The 20590-nt window shown below is 45.9% G+C and overlaps 1 protein-coding gene across 1 annotated transcript in view; it reads right to left on the bottom strand.

Annotated features, from left to right (window-relative positions):
- Nucleotides 1–19735, bottom strand: part of RTN1 (reticulon 1) — an 86242-nt gene extending 66507 nt beyond the window's left edge. The window contains exon 1 of the mRNA XM_015865783.2: nt 19234–19735. Coding sequence (XP_015721269.1) covers nt 19234–19423 — 190 coding nt within the window. The 5' untranslated portion in view covers nt 19424–19735. The remainder of the gene's footprint in view (nt 1–19233) is intronic.
- Nucleotides 19736–20590: the final 855 nt, after the last annotated feature.

The raw sequence follows: 20590 nt of genomic DNA, 5'->3' as shown, positions 1-20590 counted from the left end.
CTGAGCAAGCTGAGGAGCATTCATCCACCTACACAGAGCAAAAACCATTTCCTTGATGTCTAGGTGGCAGGAGCAGCTAACTACATATTTCAGCTATTTATGGAAACTCTCAGCCTGCACAGGGCCAGGCTCTGCCACCTGCAAAGGCTCAGGGTGCAGTGAAGAGTGTGGAGGAGAGCAGTGCCAACACCACAAAGCTGCAATGAAAGTGCCATCACAACAGGAGTCGTGGTCAAAATGCACAGTGCACAACACAACACAGCACAAGACATACTTCCACTGATGCCTTTTTTTAGTACAGCAGCCCAGTTTGTTGCAAGTGGCAGAGGATCTGGCAGAACTGCTGCTGGAAAATGTAATTCTTCCATTAAAAACAATGGGGAGAAAAATTCCTCCCCTTGTTTCATGATCAGCTCTTCTGATATGGACCTTCATGGGATCCTATTCTCCTATAAATCCCCGCTCCGTGCAAACTATACAATGGGCATGTTTTAAAGCCATCAGGTTTATAAGCCCGTGGGGACACATCCCTTCCTATCTACACCCCATTACACTGAATGGCAGGAAACCAGCCCAAAGGACAATGAAAAACAGGAGCTCTAACATTGTTTCCCTTTAAAAAGGTATTCCAAAAATTTCCTTAAGAGCAGCTTCCCATTAACTTTACAGGAGCAGCTCACAGGGAATACATGTTAGCAGACAACAGCTTTTTTCCTTCGAAGCACAAAAAAACCGCAATCTGATGAAATGGAAATTGTCTTGGGAAGCCTGTCCCCCCTTCCTCCAGGGGTTTCTAGCCTCCCTTTTTCTTCTATGTCTCTGCATGTGATTTCAACAGCCTGAGATCAAACAATTTCCAATTTCTGAGCAAGAAATATCTGGAGATTTGAGCTTCTACGGGCAAACAACAAGAAAAATATTGTGGAAAATGTCAACACAAAGTTAGAACAAACACAGCGCGTCTTTCAAACCCTGCCAGGAGCTCTCCCACTATGGGCAGGGAACATACTCTATTGCTGTTTCTACCAGGATGTTTTTGATGCTTATAGCAACAGCTGGGCCAGTGACTCCATGCATGCTACGAGGTGTGGCCATGCACTGACCTGCAACTCTCCTTGGCTCTGTGTAAGAGCAGGAGCAGGGCAGAGGGTCAGGGACATCCCTCCCCAAGATGCAGTGGGCTTCTGCTCCCATATTAAGCACGATCCCCTTGCACAATTCAGTATCTAGAATCATGGAATGATCATAGAATGGCTGAGGTTGGAAGGGATCTTAAGGATTATGTAGGTCTAACCTCCTGATGTGGGCTGCTCGCCCCCCACCAGCTCAGGCTGCCCAGGGCACCATCCAGCCTGGCCTTAGGTACCTCCAGCAATAGGGCACCCACAGCTCCCTGGGCAGCCTGTCCCACACAAACCATGCCTCTGGTGCACAGCAATCCCAACATCCTGCACAACAGCACGTGCTATCAGTTGAATCCACTCCCAAGGGAGAAACAGCATTGCATGGCATGATCTGGGTGGGATATCTTATCACTCAGGTAAGAAAGCATAGCACAATGTTCCTGAATTCCCAGGTTTCCTGCATGGAGCTTTACTTGTTTATAAGAACTGAGAATCAAGCCTGTGGATGGTGGCTACTTTTTCATCCTGGTACACACCCTCTCCACCACTGCCTGATCCACATCTCTTCAGGGTATCTTGTTCACTCTCTTTGTCCCATCTGCTTTATGGAAGGAGTTCTCCTCTGTATAACCCTGGCCTGTCATAGTGGGTAATGATGCTCCTTGTGCTATTCCCCAGGAGACAGACGGAAAGGAGTGAAGAGGGAGGCTTGTCAGACACGCTGCATGGTGTCAGAAGGGGCTGGGTGTGATGTGCTGGTGGAGGACAAGAGGGCTGTCTGGCACCTGAGCTCTGCCAGCTGCAGTTCATCATTGAGTGTACAGAGTGCTACAGGAGCAAATGAAGTGGTCTCCAGTTGATGCATAGGAAACAGAGTGAAAATCAAGCCTGATGAAGGGACAGACAGACCCTAGGCACAAAAAGAGAACTGCAGGATTGCAAGTAAGACAAGCTTGGATGCTCAGAATGACTTGTGAGCATCACATCTCCTTGGAAATGGGCTGGATACAAAACTACATATTAACTCCTCCAGTAACAGAGCACAGTGCTGGGGGCTTTATTTTCCTCATAAAGTTCTAAACAAAGAACACCCTGGCTTTAAACAAAGCACTTAGAAGAGGGTGAATATTCCACAATGCATCCGCCTAATTTTACATATTCTTCCTCCCAGCTGGTGAGGATCTCAGCCAGAGCAGCTGATGGCCTTCACATTTTATCCTTGCTGGAATAATCCTGGTTTCATAACGAAGGGATATATCAGACAAGTTTCTCAATTTGCAGATTAGAGAAAGGTCAACCCCAGCTTAATCTGCTGCTGTGACAGGTCAGTAGACAAAGTAACTCATAAACAGTATGAAATTAATAACAGCATTCCACATGTTGTGCATGCAGGCTTCCCTGCCTGTATGCCAAAGGAAATAGAAATGGGGGACTAAAAGCATTCAAAGCAATGCTGAATAAATTCCTGGAAAAATCAAAGTAGGAATGTAGGAGGGAAAAGCCAACAGATGTACCGATGTACCCTTCCCAAGGACATGCTAGGGAGCACAGAAGGCCTCTGGTGACTCCTGAGGGGTAGTACATGGCCAACTTGAACTCCAAGAACCAGAGAAGAGACCTCAGGGAGCAACCTTGATAGGAAAGCTCAAATAAACAATATTAATGGCTTAATGGAATGAGGGTCTGGGGCTGACACCCACATCACCTACATGCTGGGGTGGCAGAGACGTGACTCATTTCTTGGTCTTGCTGAAGTTCCAGAGGAGAAACAACCAAAGATGTATCTATGCACAAATAGTGGTTGTAAGTATCTGTGGTGACTATTTCTGCTTTATTTAAACCCTCTTTCAAAACATGTTTGGGGATTAACGATAGGCTTCATACTCTGCTCAGAATTCAAATATAGGTTTTGTTTCCACTCCACCCAAAGTTTCTGTCATTAGAAAATGCTCAATTTTATGCAGGCAAACGCCATAGCATATGATGCTTAGGGCAGACTGTGTTAGGTTACATAGGAAATTAAGGCTCAGGAGCACAGCTTGACTTCTGGACAACTGTACTCATGCTACAGAGCAGGACTGTATGTCTTGTAGTGTCTAATAAACCAGCAGCAAAGCATTGCAGTGGTTCCTGCCATGCTTTCATCCCCAGGTCCTATACTTTTATGCAGTTCCTATTATCCACTTGACCTACAGTCTCCCGTGCAGTCCTCCATAATGGGACCTACTAAGAAGTCTTCCCTTTTTCTCCAAGCCTTCTTCAGCCCAGCTGCTGTCACAAGCTGGAGGCTGGCTGCCTTCTCAGATGTCGTCATCCTTTGCAAAGTGGATGGTGGAAAATGTCCTGCTTGTCCTTGGGACACATCTGCATTGCCCAGGAACACACTGCATCATCATAGCAGGGAAAGACAGCCAGCACTGCACCATTCCCACACTGCCCATTTGGGGGCCCACACCCCTGTGAAGATCCCCCCACATAAGCAGCTTCCAGCTCAGATAAATAACGCTGCTTTTCATCTCGCTTCTGTCTTGCTAAAATGTTGTAACAACCCCACAGTGAGCAGAACTGCAGGAGAAGTGCGCAATGCCCATGGAAATTAAGCTGAAAAAAAGCAACAAGCCAACCCACAGCAGGAGAGACACGGCACCCCCGAGGACTTGGAGCAAACCTCTGTGCAACTGAAGGAACCCTTGGAGAAGGCAGATAAGCTGCCAGGCACCTTTTCCCCTGGAGAAATCAAGCTTTCCCAAGTGTTAATGGAGTTTTCCATCCATGAGCTGATGGCACAGCATGTGGGAAAACACTTTTCCCACTATTGCCTTTTTCCTGTTACCAACGCGCATCCATGCAGAATGGTGCTAGCAGAATGCCAACTAGATATCTTGACAAGCAGTTATACTGGAGGATAAAGAAAAGAGGGAAAAAGATGGGACAAATCCTCATTTTAGAGGTGCAGATAGCTCTCAACTCATTAGAACTCAGCACAGAGGACAGCTGCCCCACTGCAGGTTAATCTGCAAAAATACACATATTAAAAATCCATTAATTCAGCCTGTAGACCACTAAGAGAGGTGAGACCTTCCCAGCAGAGCTATAAGGCACCCAGCTGAGCCTGAGAAGCAACACAAGCCTTTCCTTAGTGCTGTACTGCCTGGAATGCCAGCAAGTAACTTTTAAAATAGCCCTAATTATCTTATATTTATAACAGGAGAAGACGTGGAAGTGGTCTGGAATAGTAGATAGTAGCAAAGCAGAGAAAAAAGTGAAATGCAATGAAAAATACTCGTTGCTCAACACCAGTTCAATGGAACACCTATGAGTGTTTTTAAAAGTTTAAAACTATTGATTTGTGAAAGAAAACTCAAACATCAGGCAGAAACCACCTAACATTGCTAACTGTACTTTTTCAAGGTTCTATCAATGTATATATCAATATGTCAATGGATATATTCTCTTACAAACGTGGAAAACAATGTAACCCCAAATCCACATTACAAAGACATAGGGAGCTGTTCAAGTAAATGAACTTCATCTTGGGCTTATCATAGTGGTTGATGAGGGAAAGTGAACATTTGCAGTCTCAACCATTTCATAATGACATGTTTGGCACAGACCAACATTCATCCTTTTCCTCTCCTTTGCTCACTTCTATTACTCTCAGCCTCTCCCCAGCCTGCAATATCAAACCAGGTCCCAACTCCGTGGCAATCTTAGCAATTTCATCCTGTTATCAGCTCAGCAAGACTTTGCTACACCACAATTTTCACATCAAGGGTGCCTGGAGTTTGATCCTGTACAAAAAATCCTTTCTGGAGTAGAGCTGGAGCATTCTCAGATGCCACCAACTGGAGGAGGAGTTGGGCGTTCCCAGCACTTCAGCATCTCAGGCTATTTGGGTTGAGTCAGCAAAACTCCAAGCATCAGGCTTATTTTAAGCATGCACAGAGTGCTATTTGAGACCTTATTTTCCTCCTCACATCGAGACTGAGATCTGTAAATATTGGCAAACATGAAAATTGGGTCTTCATACTCTACCCCAAAAAAATACTAGTCCTATCAAAGAGCCAAAAGCCATCTGGCACCGCTCCTTCCAGATGTTCTCCTAAACACTCTCTTTTTTTTTCCCCCACCAAATGTGTGCTATCTGCATGCTCAATGGGCTGCCACAATCCTTTTTCTCACATCAATGTTCAGCTTCAGATGAGCTTCCAGGCCCATTATTTCTTTCCTTTTTTTTTATGACTTAATAGGTCAGTGAGTGGATCTATTCAACACACAGCATTGTGTTTTCAGGAGTATTGTGTATCATGAAAGAATCTGCCTTTCATGATGCTTGTGGCTCAAGGGGTTGATGCTGGTTTGGCAAAAGCATTTGAAAGCTTGTTAATAATTTAAATAAACACAAAGGCTGCGGGATTCTGGAAATACCTGTGCCACCAAGATGAGTGTAAAAATGTATTTAAATTGGAAAATAATCACCAACGATTGGTGGAATCTCTGCCAGGACAGAAGACAAGCGTGTTATAAGATGGAGTCACTACCCAAACAGACAAAGCAGATAAACTCTCACATTTGAACCACATTAGAAAAACTCTTCAACCACAGGGATGGAGTAGGTGGGGTACCTTGGATTGCTGCATCTGTAGTGGCCTTTGTGGTGTGAAAAATGGGGATTAATTCTCAACCCAGCTACTTGCTGACTGTGTTTTACATCAGCAGCAACCTTCACTGCTGAACAAAAGGAAGATCACGTATGTCATGTTCTGTATTCATGAAGTGTAGCTTAAAATTAATTGAAAACATCTTTCAGAGGAGGCTCTTCTGAACTTTGTTGTAACCAAATTCTTTAATTAGATCTTCAGGAAAGAAAGGCTTTTTTTCCCCCAAATCTAATGAAAAATGTTTCAGTGAGCAACTCATAACAAGCACTGTACCACAAATGGCAAAACTGTCAGTCTCTTTACAAGCTGATGTTTGGTGGACCTTGCCATCTCACATTAAAGCTGCATACAGAAAAAGACCCAGAGGCTGGCAGAGGATGTGATGCTGGAGTGGCTGTATTACAGCCACAACACCCACTATTGCACTGAGAAAATTATGGCCACTGCAACATCCAGGAGAAGCCTAAACATGCAAGGAACACAAACCCCCAACCTGTAGCCTATAACAGGCCTAGGAAAGTAACTGGTCTTTCCAGAAGCTGACTTCAATTAATAGCATCTCCACAACCGAACATGTGCAAAGCAGCCACTCAGTTTTGACTCAGAAGTGAATTTTAGTCTTATCTTCCTAATTTTGGTACAGAGAGGATTATACAAGTATTAATCAGTGGATATTATCCACGTTTAAATGACTTTATACTACTTAAATCCATTCCTCATTTTCCTCCTTTTTAGCAAAGCAAGGTCTGCCAAGGCCAATGAAAAACGTGTGTGTATCAGCACCAAGAGAAAATAAGGACCGAAATTGGCACAATCATGTATAAAAGATGTGTTTGCTCATTCTTCCAATCAAGAATCCTCATTAAATAATCATGTGGCTCATTGTAAGAGGCTACAATTACACGGCACAGCTCACTTTTCAAATATTCATGATCAGGCCACGGAGCCCAAACATAAATGGAACCACACACTTCCAGATTTGGTGACCAATTCGCTCTGAGGAGATGCTGCTTCCTTACAGGTATTAACACTGTTGGGAAGAGGTGCCGCATTTCTCACAACTGCTTTCACTGACTGTTTCCTCATCATTAGAAGGGGCTGGGTAACTTTCATTTAAGGAAGTGGCTGGGAAAAGTCATTTTCAGTATAACTGAACTTTGTTTCTGTTTTTGTCAAATTAAAATTCTTTCCAAGCAAATGTTGGGGTTTATTTTGGAAAACACTAAAACTAACAGTCAAATATTTCACACTTTGGTATTTTTTTCTCTGTTGCCACTGTTCCCATATTCACCATTTCTTCAGAGGGCAGCGGTGGCTCCAGCACATGGCAGCACAGCTCCTTTCACACTTGTAGAGCGTTGAGAGTGACTTTATATTGCCCACAACTGCCCAGTGCTGCCATCTCCTTCATCAGATGCTCCATCCGCCATTAGAGCATACTCTAATGGGCTTATCTGGCTTTTGGTGCTAAGCATTCTAAAAGGCAGTTCAATACACCGGGTCCCAGGACTAACCAAGGAGCCCCACCAGCAGCTCTTGTGCTTCCTGTGCATTTTCCTTCCAATCAATCTCTCTGCCCTGTAGGTAACAACCAGTGTGCCATGACTGCACTGCCCAGCTCCACCTCAGCCAGCAGATTCCTGCATAGCACAGGGTTCTGCATTTCACTGTAATCCCATCACAGAACAATGGGCATCTTATTGAACTAAGCCATCAGGCTTGACACACAGTCCGCATTTACAAATCAGTGATTCATCCTTCATATTTTCCATCTACCTTCATGTATTTGACAATACTAATCAGATCAAATTAATGTGCTGTATCTTTTCCCATTCTTGCTTCCTTGGATGCAGGCTCTATGCTGCTAATTTCCAACTATCGCTGCATGCCTCACTCTCTACAGCTTCTCCCCACCAAGCTTACGTTTATTAAAAATCTTTGTTACTACTATTTCAAGCCAAAAATTGCTCAGCTTATCCAACCTAAAACACTGATTGCTACATTTGTCTGCAGGAGTTGCTTCACTCCTCAAGGAAAGCAGGGCTAAAAACTACTTTTACAGCAAAAAAGAAAAGCATCAAAAGGCACCAAAATACAGAAATATCAGCAGGTCCCATTTTCTGAGACTCGTGGCTGGTGTGCACCTGAATGACACTACCAAGATCTACCATTGGCCCAGGCATCGCTTCCTACAACACCTGTGACCCTCAGCACCCCCAGTCCTCATATCTGTGGTTTCCCATTCTGTGTTTATCCTACTGTGAAGCCCTGTGTGTCAACATGACATTGTGCCTGCTGAACTTCTTCATATTTAATCAGCCCCTTTATACAACTAGCAAAGACCACACCAAGTCTTCGTGGGCTTTTTGTAGTTTTCCAGTGCAAGCTGTAGCTGTGGGGAGAAGCCAGCCAGTTTCCAAGCATTTGGTGAGTGAGACCAGGTCCTGCTGCAACACAGCACTTGACTGGGTGGGACTGTACAAACTTCTCATCAAATCCCCATTAAATAATAGGGATTCAATGCCTTTCCAGTTGAGTAAAGGAAATAACAGGAAAAGTAAAATTAATTCAAAAGTTTTTGTTATTTTCTAAAGGAAATTATGCTAATAGGTCCAAGCAAACAATGGGGTGTGTATTAGGGTGGGGTGGCCAGGAAAGTCTCCAGAGCTCGTGAATGAGGGAGAAGTAGAGCAGAAGGCAGAAGGCACCTGCTGAGTTTCTAAGCTTTACTACTCACTGATGCAAGCATCACGCTACCTAATTTCCTCCACAAACCTCAAGTCCGAAAGTAGTTTGGATTTCTTCCTCTTGACATTTCTTTTTCTCTCCGTTCTAATTTCCTCTCCCCTCCCCAATCCTCCTGTTCGATTTATACAATTCTGTCCTTACGCTCACACTGACTTCCAGCACTGCTCATTTCTTCTTGTTCACCCCAAGCACCAGGAGCAAATATCCCTTCCCCTCTTAACTTTCTGCTGGATGAAGTCATGAACCAACTCCTCTAAAACGTCTTCTCATGAACCGTGTGTAGTACAGCAGAGAGACCTCAAACCACTGATGGAAAATGGGGCTGGAAATAGTTGAAAAATTCTGCAGCAGTTGGTTGTGGCTTTGTTCTTGTGTGTTTGCTTTTCTTCCTAAAAACGCTCATTAAAACATAGAGCACAACAAAGATGAGGAAGCATTTGTCTTTGCAACACCACATGGTAGGTCGGGAACGGATCCTGATGGCACTGGCTTTCCTTCCATTGCTTGGCACCAGCATGCAAGTCACGCTTTTAAGCAAGTAAGGGAAGAAGCACTTTGAATCTGAGGACACTGGGCAGCTGCTGGGCTGGTGAATGCTGATGGCATCGTATCTTCTGCACCATATGGTGGCAAAGACATCTGGCATAAAGAGAGAAGAACCTGCATGGTGGTGGGGTCACCGTCCCTGGGGGTGTTGAAGAACTGTGAAGACATAGCACTGATGGACATGACTTAGTGGGAATGGAGAGGGTGATTTGGAGTTGGACTTGAAGATCTTAGAGGTCTTTTCTGACTGATTCTATGATTACATGATTACAGTTCAGCAGCCATTAGATGGGCTGGGCCAGAAGGCGACTTCTCTGTCACCAGCAAGAGACAACCAAAAGCACACTCCTGTTAAGAGCATTAAATAGGTCCTAATAAATCCCAGTTGGTGCAGCATTTGCTCTCAGATTTAACTGGCATTTTCAAGCTGAGAGTAAAGTGTGTCAGTGCTGCTGCTTTTCAGACAGTGATGGCAAAGAATAAGTCATAAATTCAAGGCTGAAATTAAACATACTGACTGTGCTTGTTTGTGTGTTTCCTGACATTAGCTGGAAGTAGAGTTACTGAAAAACAAATTCTGTCCTGTGGGAAAATTTCATATTATTTTCAATTTTCTTTTCATCTCAAATGAAGGGGAAACAGCAAACCTTTCTGTGGGAAAGAAAGCTCCAGAGGAAAAATGTCTGGAACAGTTGAAACACGTTGCTTCAGCTAATTTAACAGCATCGGTATAGGGAGCAAATAATGCATGGCACTTACAGGATTCCCTCTGTGCTGTTCAGCGGGAAGGATGAATGCCTTTGCAAAACATAAGAAACCTTAACACGAATTTAAAAGGCAGAAAAAAAAATACCTTCATGCAACTAAGTAAAAATAGCTGCCCTACATTTTTTAGGAGACAGGAATGACTTTTTGGAGCCTCAGCCTGAGAGGCCCCACAAACCAAGTCACTGATGGTGAAGCAGGACCCCTGTGGAACAGCCTGGCACTGCCTGAGGCTCAGCACACCCACAGCTACTTCAGGTGGAGCTGATGGGATCTACCTGTAAGACTGTTCTCTCCACCATACATCAGTTTTCCCATTTGCAAATCAGCAGTAAAGATATTCACCTCTTCACACCTCCCCAGGATGGGGAACACTAGCTCAGGCTTCCGCCTGTCTGTGCTTTCACCGTCTCCTGGAAAGCAAAGGATGATGTTGGCAGAGAGAAAGCAAACAGAAACACAGACATTCTGAAGCAGAGCTCCAAGTACTACAGTCCGGCTAAACTCTTAGTTTCAGTAAATACTACAGACCCAAGCGGGTTACAGTGAGGGTAAGCTGAAAACCAGCTCCTGAATAAGTATTGGAAGATGTATCATTTCCATTTCCAAAATGCTGCTGATATGCTGAAAAATTCCTTTGCAACCCATCCAGAACAGCTGGAACTCTGCTAGAATCACACCCTCCCTGTGAAATTTTTTTTGCCCATCAGCACATTCTGCGGCATGCTGCTTTTCCCTTCCCTTGGTGGTGATGGAAGCACTGTGAGCACCGCCCGGCTGTGCTGACGCCTCATGGGAACTGGTCATGGATGATCACAGAAAAGTTGGAAGAAATGCCCCAAATCCTCCTTGCTGAAGCTCAGGCTCTGACCAATAGAGCAGAGGGACTGCGGGCATTCAGTGCTGGCAACTGCAGGCAATTATCTGGAGGCTGAGATGGAAAGAAATGTAACATATTTCATGCGGATGTCAGAATAATGGAACAAACAGTAGAGAAGGAGCGACTGAAGCCGTATTTCTGGGATCAGCTCTGTGTAGAAACAGCTCGAGATTCATCCTGTGCAGACAGCATTAGAAATTATCCTGATGACAAAGGGAAAAGAAAGGAAGCTATTCTGTGCATTTTCCTGTTCTTCTGGGTGCAATCAGCACACATCTTCAGCGCTGCCATTAGCATTCCTCCACCAAAGACATTTCAACAAAGCACAGCTCAGATTTTCAAAGACGATGTTGGAAAGATTCCCAGATTATATATTTTCCTCTTTAATTTATACCTCTGAGGATAACACTCATCAAGGAGGCAGTGAAAGTGGTGAGGCATCCTCAGACCCAGCTTGATTTATTACCAGTGGGTGCATTATTCTCACTTGGAAAACGATGCTAAGATCCCAAGCTTCCAGGAAAACACCCCTGTTTGCTGGTGGGTTATCAAATATGAGCTGACAATGTACTTGCACAGCAGAAATGCATAAGTGCCTTGCACACTATGATTCACCTGCACAAAATGCAGTATGCTAAATGCTATGAAGTAGGTTAGAAGAATGATGCAACAGGAAAAAGTCCAAACTCCAAAAGCTCCAACTGGGAAGTATTTTGCTTGCACGTGTAATTCAGCCCCTCCATCCTCAGGCCACTTTTGAGTAGTATGGATGCACAGAAATGGACAACCATGTTACAGAACATGTAACTAGTTGGATATTACAAATGCCATCTTCACGGCCTGGCAGATCTACTAAATATTCCAGGGATTATGCATGGTCTGCTTAGCAAGCTGAAAGTAAAAAGCAGATTGCACACACTTCACACAGCGTAAATCCCCACGCCTGTCTCCTTAGCTCTGACCTGAACTTCTGCAACACAGCAAATGAATTACAGAGGCCAATGTCGGAGAGACATCGAAGAATAAAAGATCCCAAAACAGCAACTGGCTCTGACAGTGACAGCAATCAGAACATCCTCTGTAATCCGTAGTGCTAATTTGTAAGGTAGGAAAAGAAAAAAGCGCCTAACACAGCAATTCTGGTAGAACAGAGAATTAGTCCATTTAAAATATAATATAGGTTTATTTGGAGTAACCACCCTGCTATAAAACCAAAGACAAGATACATTTCTGAGCCCTGCTGGTAGCTGTATCGTGTCAAACACAAACAGCTGTATGTACAAACAGTATGTACCCACACTGAATGCACATCAAACTTTTTAAGTAGAGAATCAGCTGCCACCTCCTGAAGATCCACTCCACGCTGTTTATTGATGTAAAAATCCTATCTCATCTGTTTTAGCGAGATGCCATTTGCCAGCCATTTTGATACAATGGCTTCTGATAAGTGAAAACGATAAACAGAGCTACTGCATGGAGGCTCCATATCCTGTTTCTTTCACAAACAACATGTTCAGAAGAGATTGACTCCTCTGGGACTTCTCCCAGCTCTCACACATCTCCTTGGAGCTTTTCCTGCAGGCAAAACAACCCTCCTGCAAATTAATCCCAGTCTGAGAATCATGGATTATTTGTGTCGGCATAACCTGGAAGAGCCGAGAAATCAACTATCAGAGGAAAAAATGATGAGCAAAATTGGGATCTCCATTTCTGTAACTTTTGTAAAAGAACTGGAGAGCACATGTTCCTTGTATTGCTGTAAGTCTGTGCTATGTCTGGTTACAGTGTGCATCCCACAGCTACAACTGCACAGAGAGGTACAGCCAATGTGCACACTGCATTTCCAGCGCATTGTGCTAAACCTCATTGCTGAAGTCAACAGGAATGAAGACACTGTGATACTCAAAGCTTTTCCTACATGAGCAGAAAGTGCATCTCTTTAGCCTCTGAATTAAGGACATGCAGGGAAAGGCGTAATTAAGGCTTATGGAAATTCAGTCCCCCCCCTCACGCATTAGTAGTGAGATAAGAGACAATACCCATAAGGCCTCACCAAACTTCCCATGCCACACAAAGGGTGCTGCTAAGCAGAGAGGAGCTGATACGAGGTGCTGTGCTACATCTGCATGCCTTGGGTTTTCATTTCTTATCCCAGCTACGGTGCTGTTAACCTTTGTTGTAAAAAACGCTTTCTTTATACCCAATCTAAATCTCCCCTCTTTTAGTTTGAAACCACTTACCCATGTCCTATCACAGCAGATCCTCCTAAAGAGTCTGTCACCAAGACATAGACCCACATTTGCATGGAAAAAATTCCTATGGGTCAAGAGAAAGAAACACAAGACTCCCAGCAGCTGGCACTGGGAAGGCTCCCTGCCTGACAAGGCTGTCCCTTACATTTGTTTTTTACTGGCTGTGATTAACAAGCACTTCAAAGCTCCTGACAATAAATCAGATGCAGTTCATAAATTCAGCACTGCTGAAAAACCGAATGTAACTCATGTCCTGAGTGGCACAGCAAAGCCTGCAGCTGGCATAGCTCAGCAGACCTTCAGAGCCCCCCAGCACACAAAGCACCCCTCAATGTGCAGCCTCCTGGGCTCCATTCTAAGCAATACCCAGGGAAACTCCTTGCTGTGGCAACACATCCAGGCTGGGATTCATAGAATAGGATTGTAGAACCTTAAGAGTCACAGAGTCACCACTATAAGAAGGAGATGCTGGGAAAGCTGTAGCTGTCAGAGGCAGGAGTGTCAAAATAGTCTCTGAAGAACCAGCTACCTTGTCTTATAAGGGTTTTAAGTTCTTCCTTTAAACAAGGACTGAGATGTGCAATTATTACTATTTCAAGTTTGCTTTTGCAGGTGAATGCCAAACATTTTCTCAGTGCTGAAGATGTGCATTTTCTCAGAGCACTGACCATAAAGCAGACGTGACTTCAGAACCACGAATACTGAACGCAGATTCTGCTCCTCGGTGCTGAATCATGCACAGTCTACTGCAGCACATTACCCCCCTTAAACTGGAGAACTAATTATAAATAATGCTTCATGACTTGAAGCTACAGTTTGCTAAGACAGGCTAAAAACAAAGAAAGCCCAGAAATTTTCAGGCAGCCCCAGTCTGACAGTAATAACAGAATATGAGAAATAGAGAAGGATATAAATGCCATATTAAGAAGGAAAAGGCTCTGTGCGTTCCTGGTCCATTCTGGAGGTATGACTGCTCAGAAGGGAAAGTGAGGCAAACTCTTATGACACCAATTTAAAAACTCCGCCCCCTGTTAATGATGTGAAACCACAACTCCTCGGCTATTTCAGCAACTTTGAGGTAAAACACATGTGCACAAAGTCATTAGGTCTCAGGGCCTGATACAGAGCCACACGAGTCCTGAGCATCATGGGGTCAGTCCAGTCCACACCTTGGGCCAGTGTACCTCCATGGGACACGCTGTGAATAAAAGATGGGCAGATTTGTGGGATCTGCCTAATTTTTAAAGAGTGCTGAGCCAAAGGCAGCATAACCCAAAGGGATGGCATGGAACTGCATCAGGGAAGGGTCAGGCCAGGTGTTAGGAAAAGGTTCTGCACCTCAGGGTAATGGCATGGAACATGCTCCCAAGAGCCCCAAGCTGCCAGAGTTCAAGGAGCATTATGCCATTGAGACCCTGTGCCACACAGACCAGGGAAGGCACAACATGCAAAATGCAGTTGGAACATCCACAGCCTCCCCGTTGCTGCTCTTCTCCTCCCCAGCCTCTCCTCCTCTGTCCTTGCCTATAAATAAAACGTTTCATTACCCAGCTAAAAAGAATAAAAGAAAGCAGGTGAGTCACCCTCCCCGGTGTTACTTCTCTCTTTCATCTGCCTCATCCTCTTCCTCAACACATTTGCAGCTCTGAAGTCAAACGGGGATGGAGTCACCTACATCCCTGTAGGGATTTCAAGCCTGGAGATCTTATGCTCCTCCAATTGCACTTTTCAGACCCAGATGCAGAGCCCAAGAGGATCTCTTACTCCTGCTTTACCAAGGTGGTATTTCAATAAGAATTTCTTCTAGATGACTGACCGTGAGCTGTGACGAAATGGACACACTGTCAAACTTTATGAGAATGGCAGGAAGAGTCCAAGAAGAGACCCACAGTGTTTCTGTCTCTCTGCAAGGTATTATTTCCACTCACACAACACCAGGGGCCACACAGAGACTTCCACCAAACGATCTCCATCACTCTCATTCCAGTATTGCTTCAGTCCAGGGAGGAGAGTAAAAAATAAGAAATTCAATGATCTGAAACAGGAAGGACTGAAATTTCCAACATAAAATTGTCATGGATATATATCCTTCCACAGTGAGATTAAACCTGTCTTCAGCTGGCTAAATCACAGCAAGACTGCCTGGAAGTTGGGAACAGATTTGTGAACAACTCCTCAGGCTGCCCTGCAGCAAATGCTTAGGTCAGTGAATCCACCCTATGAAAACTCTGTCAGCAACTTTAAAAACAGAATCACAGAATCACAGAATGACCCGGGTTGGAAGGGACCTCAAGGATCATGTAGTTCCAACCCCCCTGCCTAGCAGGGCCACCAAACATACACCTTTACTAGATCAGGTTGCCCAGGGCCCTGTCCAAAAAACAATGGGTTCTCATGGATCTCAGCCTGTACAGTGCACACAGCCTTGTATGGTACATTCCCTTGGATGTCTGGCAGGGCAAATCTCGGAGGGCAATACTTGGGAGGCCAGGAAGGCAAAGAAGGTAGCAAAAGCAACCTGCTCAGCATTTGGTTGTGCTCTGACATACCCCAACAGCAACACTGCCTAACCATAAAAGAGCAGATCTCATGCTCACACCCCATCTGTGGCTTCTCTAAGCAGGAGGAATGGGACATGATGGCCAGGAAAGTCCGGACCAATGTGCCAGACTGAAGGCAAAGAGCATCCCTGTGTGAGTAACAGCAAGCAGGGTCCACTGGCAGCTCCCAACCTCAGCTACACAGATGAAGCGACTGCCACCACAGCCTGGAAATCATCCCATGGATTAACTCATAGACTCACACAGTCACAGAATCATTAAGGTTGGAAAAGACCTCTAAGATCACCAAAATCCAACTGTGAACCCACCCTCACCATGCCCACTGCCCATGCCCCTCTGTGCCACATCTCCACAGTCCTTGGATATCTCAAGGGACAGAGACTCCCCCACTACCCTGCACCTGCACCATGGAGGCAGAGTCCCTTCTTACCTTTTGCCATCTCTCCGAAGGAAACCACGTTAACTTATTTATTTATTCTGGGAAATGCCTGGCAGCCTGTGTCATATTTTTGGAAGTAATGCTTTTCAAGGAATTTTAATCACTGTTGATGTATAAAAATAAATAACAGAATCTGTGACCAGATGGTGTGTTGGGTGATATGGGGCTCTTCTTCATCAACACAAAACAGCTCCCAGGCCTTGCAAGAGCTGCCTGCAAGCTCCTCTCACCCTAAACCAAATTCATCTTCAGGAAGGAGCAATTTGAAAGAGTGGAATATTGTCAGCAAAATCTAGAGGCCAAGTGTAAAAGCAGGAGGAACTCTGCTTTGCCCATACCCAGAATATACTGGAGTCAATCTTTACTGCTGGAGGAGAAGCAGCTGTGAGATCTGCAGCTCCTTATCACCCCAGCTTTGCTTGAGAAATCTCTGAGCTTTCCACTCTTTGTGGGAAATATTCTTCAGTAATTCCAATCACTGCAGATTTTGGTTGATCCAGAGAACACGCAGTGAAACCCATTGCTTTTCATCGTTCAGAAACCACTCACAAGGTTTTGACACAAAGCCAGCTTGGCTCAAGGCTGGGCCTAAGGCCAGCTTGAAAATATTCCCGAACCTTTCAACAATCCCTGGCTGGTTTTCAAACTTAAAACAAAAGCCCAGGTCGGGGAAAGTTTGCAAATGTTTAGGTTGTGTAAGAAAATCTCTGAACATCTTGTGATAAATTCCCATCATCTGTTCTCATGCTGGGAGAATCTCCCAGTCTCCATATCCTTCTCTTGCCTCAAAGAGCTTAACAGTGGTCTTTACAAAAAGGGTTTGTCTGAGAGCTGGAGAGAAAGATATAGGATGTGTTGGGAGTTGTTTGGAAAGCAAACAGGCCAGGTTGGCTCTTGTTTGGATGCCTTATTCCTTGCCTGAATTGTCCCCAGGTGCTCCATTAGGTAGCAAGAGTTCTAAGTTTATAGCACTTTATGGAGCCAGGTATCCTTCATGGGTTCATGGCTACATTTAGGAACATGCAGCAGTCCCCTCTAAGCAGCAGAATTACAGAGTTTTCTGAAATCCTTCCCAGCTTCCCTTTCAGACATCCCTTTCAGATGTTCAGCAATATGACAGAACTCTTACTCAGCAACTTGAGAACATTTAGTCACACAGAGAATCGTGAAATGCTGCACTTCTCCCTGTGTAGGTAATGTAGAACAGAAATGTAGGCACTGCAGCCACAAATAGAGACTGCAGGCACAGAGATCCACTGATTGGGCTGCTGCTGTGTCTGGCACACGTACACACTTAACACACACACGCACAAACACACATAGCAGATACCTATTAAACACGGAAAACAAAAGGAAAGATACGTAAAACACATTCCTGCTCTCAAGATGTTGCTAATCACACTGACTGTCAGCAAACATCAGGAAAGGTCTGCATTGCTCACTTCATCTCTACCTTGCCACCATTCGACAGATGCTAACAAATAGATGCAAAGTCCCTTTGCAGATAATTACTAAAGCAGGCTTTTTTTTTTCCTCTTTTTCTTTTTTCCTTTTCCCTCATCTTTATCTTCCTTTTTCTTTTTTATTTTCCTTTTCTCTTCTTTTTCTTTTATCCTACCGTTCTTTCTATTCTGCACTCTCTAAGCCTGAATCTACAAATAAGACTAAGAAGCTTCCATTAAATGTTAACAGGTATTCAGTCTACTGGGACTTACACTATTTCAGAGATCAGCCTTTTTTTGTTCTGTATGCTGAGATTCAGCATGGCCGTATTTTTATCCATCAGTGAGCAACAAAAGCTCACGTGATCTCTTCCTCCTTCCTCGTGTCGTTGCACCATTGAGCAGCCCAACCTCAGGACCCCATGCACATGACTCGTGCCCCGAGCAACCTTATAATACCATCTGCCTCCCTTGCCAGCAAGAAGTCACGTTCCACAACCTCCGGCTCAGATCAGTGAACGAGCAGCACATCAGCAGATTTTCTGCCTGCCCAAAGCTACAAAACAGCTACAAAACAGCAAAACATTTCCCACAGCAGCCAATGGGAATTAGATCCCATTTTACTACTGAACTCGGTAGCATTAAGCAGACAGAAAAGCAGCAGGGAAACATCCATGTCGAGAGAGCACACATGCACAGATGCACAATCACATCCTGATAGAAACACACAGATGAGTACGAGCAGAATAATACAGCCACGCTGTCTCTTGATTATTCTGGCCAGCTACTCTTTGTGCTGATTAACTGAAGGGGATTAGGAAGGACTCTGCCCAAAAACGCAGTTCCTAATGCTCCTGCAGCTATTGCATAACGAGACCAATTCCCGTCCCAAGCCCTGACCCTCAACTTACTCGACACAAGTTTAACGCTGTCAGGTTGTATAATGGAAACACCTGCTTCCCAGTGAAGAGAAATCTAGATGGGATCCACCAGGTTCCCAAGGGCTGGGTTGTTATTTAAGTTCCCAGGTGGGCAGTAGAGGGAGAGGAAAGTGGGCAAGTATCACCAAGAAGGAAATAGAGCCGCTTTCCCCAAAGCATTTATATCAGGATGTACTGGAAGCCAAAGCCCTCTGAGCCTCATTAATCCACGCACACTTGCTGTTGGCACACCCACTGGAGAAACGAACCCCAAACCAAGGGAAATCAAATACATCTCCAAAGTAAATTAAAAAATATACGAACCCACACAGCCTGGCTCAACTAAACGCACCTTAAGTTAGGTACACCCTAAAACAGCAATCCAAAAGTCTGTTGTTACAATGCTATCTCCAAAAGCATGCAGAAAAGATAACACCACTTCAGAACAGTCACTCCATTAAAATCTGAGTGCTGAAATAACATCACGGGGCCATGTAGGAATTTCAGGTGCGTAAGGAATACGTGAAGTGACCCCTTTGCCATCTATCACTCTGGATGTGTACAGGTGTAAGACAAGCGAGGACGGAGCCCCACCAAGTTGAACTGCAACCCAATGCCTTCCTACATCCGACTGAGAACCGGACTGCCTTTGCCCAGCAAATCGTAAAAAGCTTTGGGGAACTTGGCTGGGTCCTGCGTCCCCCTCCCCCACCACAGCAGATAATAATTTGCAGAGGCCGCGATTGCTCGCTCTTTTCTATGCGCTCGCTAACTCGCTAGCGATGTTTTCAAGCAGCAGGGCTGGGCGAGGAGCAGGGGGAGGGACGGGGACAGAGGCAGGGGATGCTGCTGCCGCCAGGCCCCTTTGTTGAGCATCATACCCCTCGCCTCTTACCTGGGGATGCAGTCGCCATAGCGACGGGCGGGTGCTCCCTGGCGGAGCCGAACGCCGGCTGCTCCCGCTGCTGAGCCCCGTCTCCATCCCGCAGCGCAGCCCCGGCCGCGCTCTGCTCCGCCCCGGCCGCAGCCCAGCGCTCCGCGGTGCCGGCCAGCAGCAGGTCCTGGGGGTCCGGCGGGGCTGACATGCTGCTGCCAGGCGGCCGCTGGCTCCGGCTCTCGGGCTGCGGCGGGAGCCACCGAAAGTGGCCGCCGAGGGCTGGGCTGCTGCGCGGCCGCGCTGGGTCTGGCCGGCTGCGGGACTCGGAGCCGCCGCTGCCGTCGCTCGTATCTCCACTAGCGCGTATTACGCAGGTGAAAATGGCTTGTTCAGTTGGAGCCTTCCAGCCCTTGCGTCACCCTGTGGCTGGCATATCACAGGGCAGGAATCTGCCAGCCTGGCTGCTGCTCTCCCCCACTTAACCGCTTCGGCAGGGGAGGCACGGACAGCGCGCGGGGGGAACACGGACCCTTCCAGGCAAGCGCATCCCCCGCCTCTAAATCTCTTCCCGCGACAGAGTCCCGCACAGCGCGCTACAACAGCGCAGCACCGTGGGGATGGCACTGGTTTCCCTTCCACCTCCAGGGCAAAGAGCCCCACGGCCACGCGCATCCCACGAGCTCCCAACTGCCCCCGATCTCCACCGGCAGAGCAGGAGGAGCCACAGTCCGCCGCTGAGCGCTCGGCTTTGTGCGGTTGGCTCCGCGCTGCAGGGAGACGATCACAGCTTCCTGCATGTAAATGACACTTGTCAGAATAAACTCCCAGCAGGTGTCTGCATGCCTTGCTTATTCTTTCTTTCTTTCTTTATTGTATTTTCATTCTTACTGATTCTCATAAGCAAGCTGTGCTAGCAGAGGTGGTGCAGGGAACCCCTGCAATTAAGGAGAGATTGGTAAGAAATGCAGAAGGGATCTGTGCCACTTGTCAGGTGCACTGGGAACCAGCACCATGCTGTCATTTTACAGAGCAAACAAAGTCCGGTCTATTGTGACAGGACACGGTGGGTGCTTTCAAACCAAAAGAGTGCAGATTGAGGTTGGATATAAGGAACAGGATTTTTGTGGTAAGGACAGTGAGGCACAGGTTGCCCAGAGAGGCAGTGAGTGCCTCATCTCTGGGACAGCCAGATTCAGACTGAAGGGGCTCTGAGCACCTGGCGGAGCTGTGGATGTCCCTGTTGATTGCGGGGGAGTGGGACCAGCTGGACTTTAATGGTCCCTTCCCACTCAAACAATTCTGTAATTCAGCCAGGTGGTATCAGACCATTCCTGCACTGCACAGAGCTCTGGCACTGACAGGTCAAAAAATAGAT

This window comes from Coturnix japonica, chromosome 5 (assembly GCF_001577835.2).
Source record: "Coturnix japonica isolate 7356 chromosome 5, Coturnix japonica 2.1, whole genome shotgun sequence".
Lineage (NCBI taxonomy): Eukaryota > Metazoa > Chordata > Aves > Galliformes > Phasianidae > Coturnix > Coturnix japonica.
The sequence above is the reverse complement of the archived record's forward strand: the minus strand, read 5'-3'. Positions and strand labels throughout refer to the sequence as shown.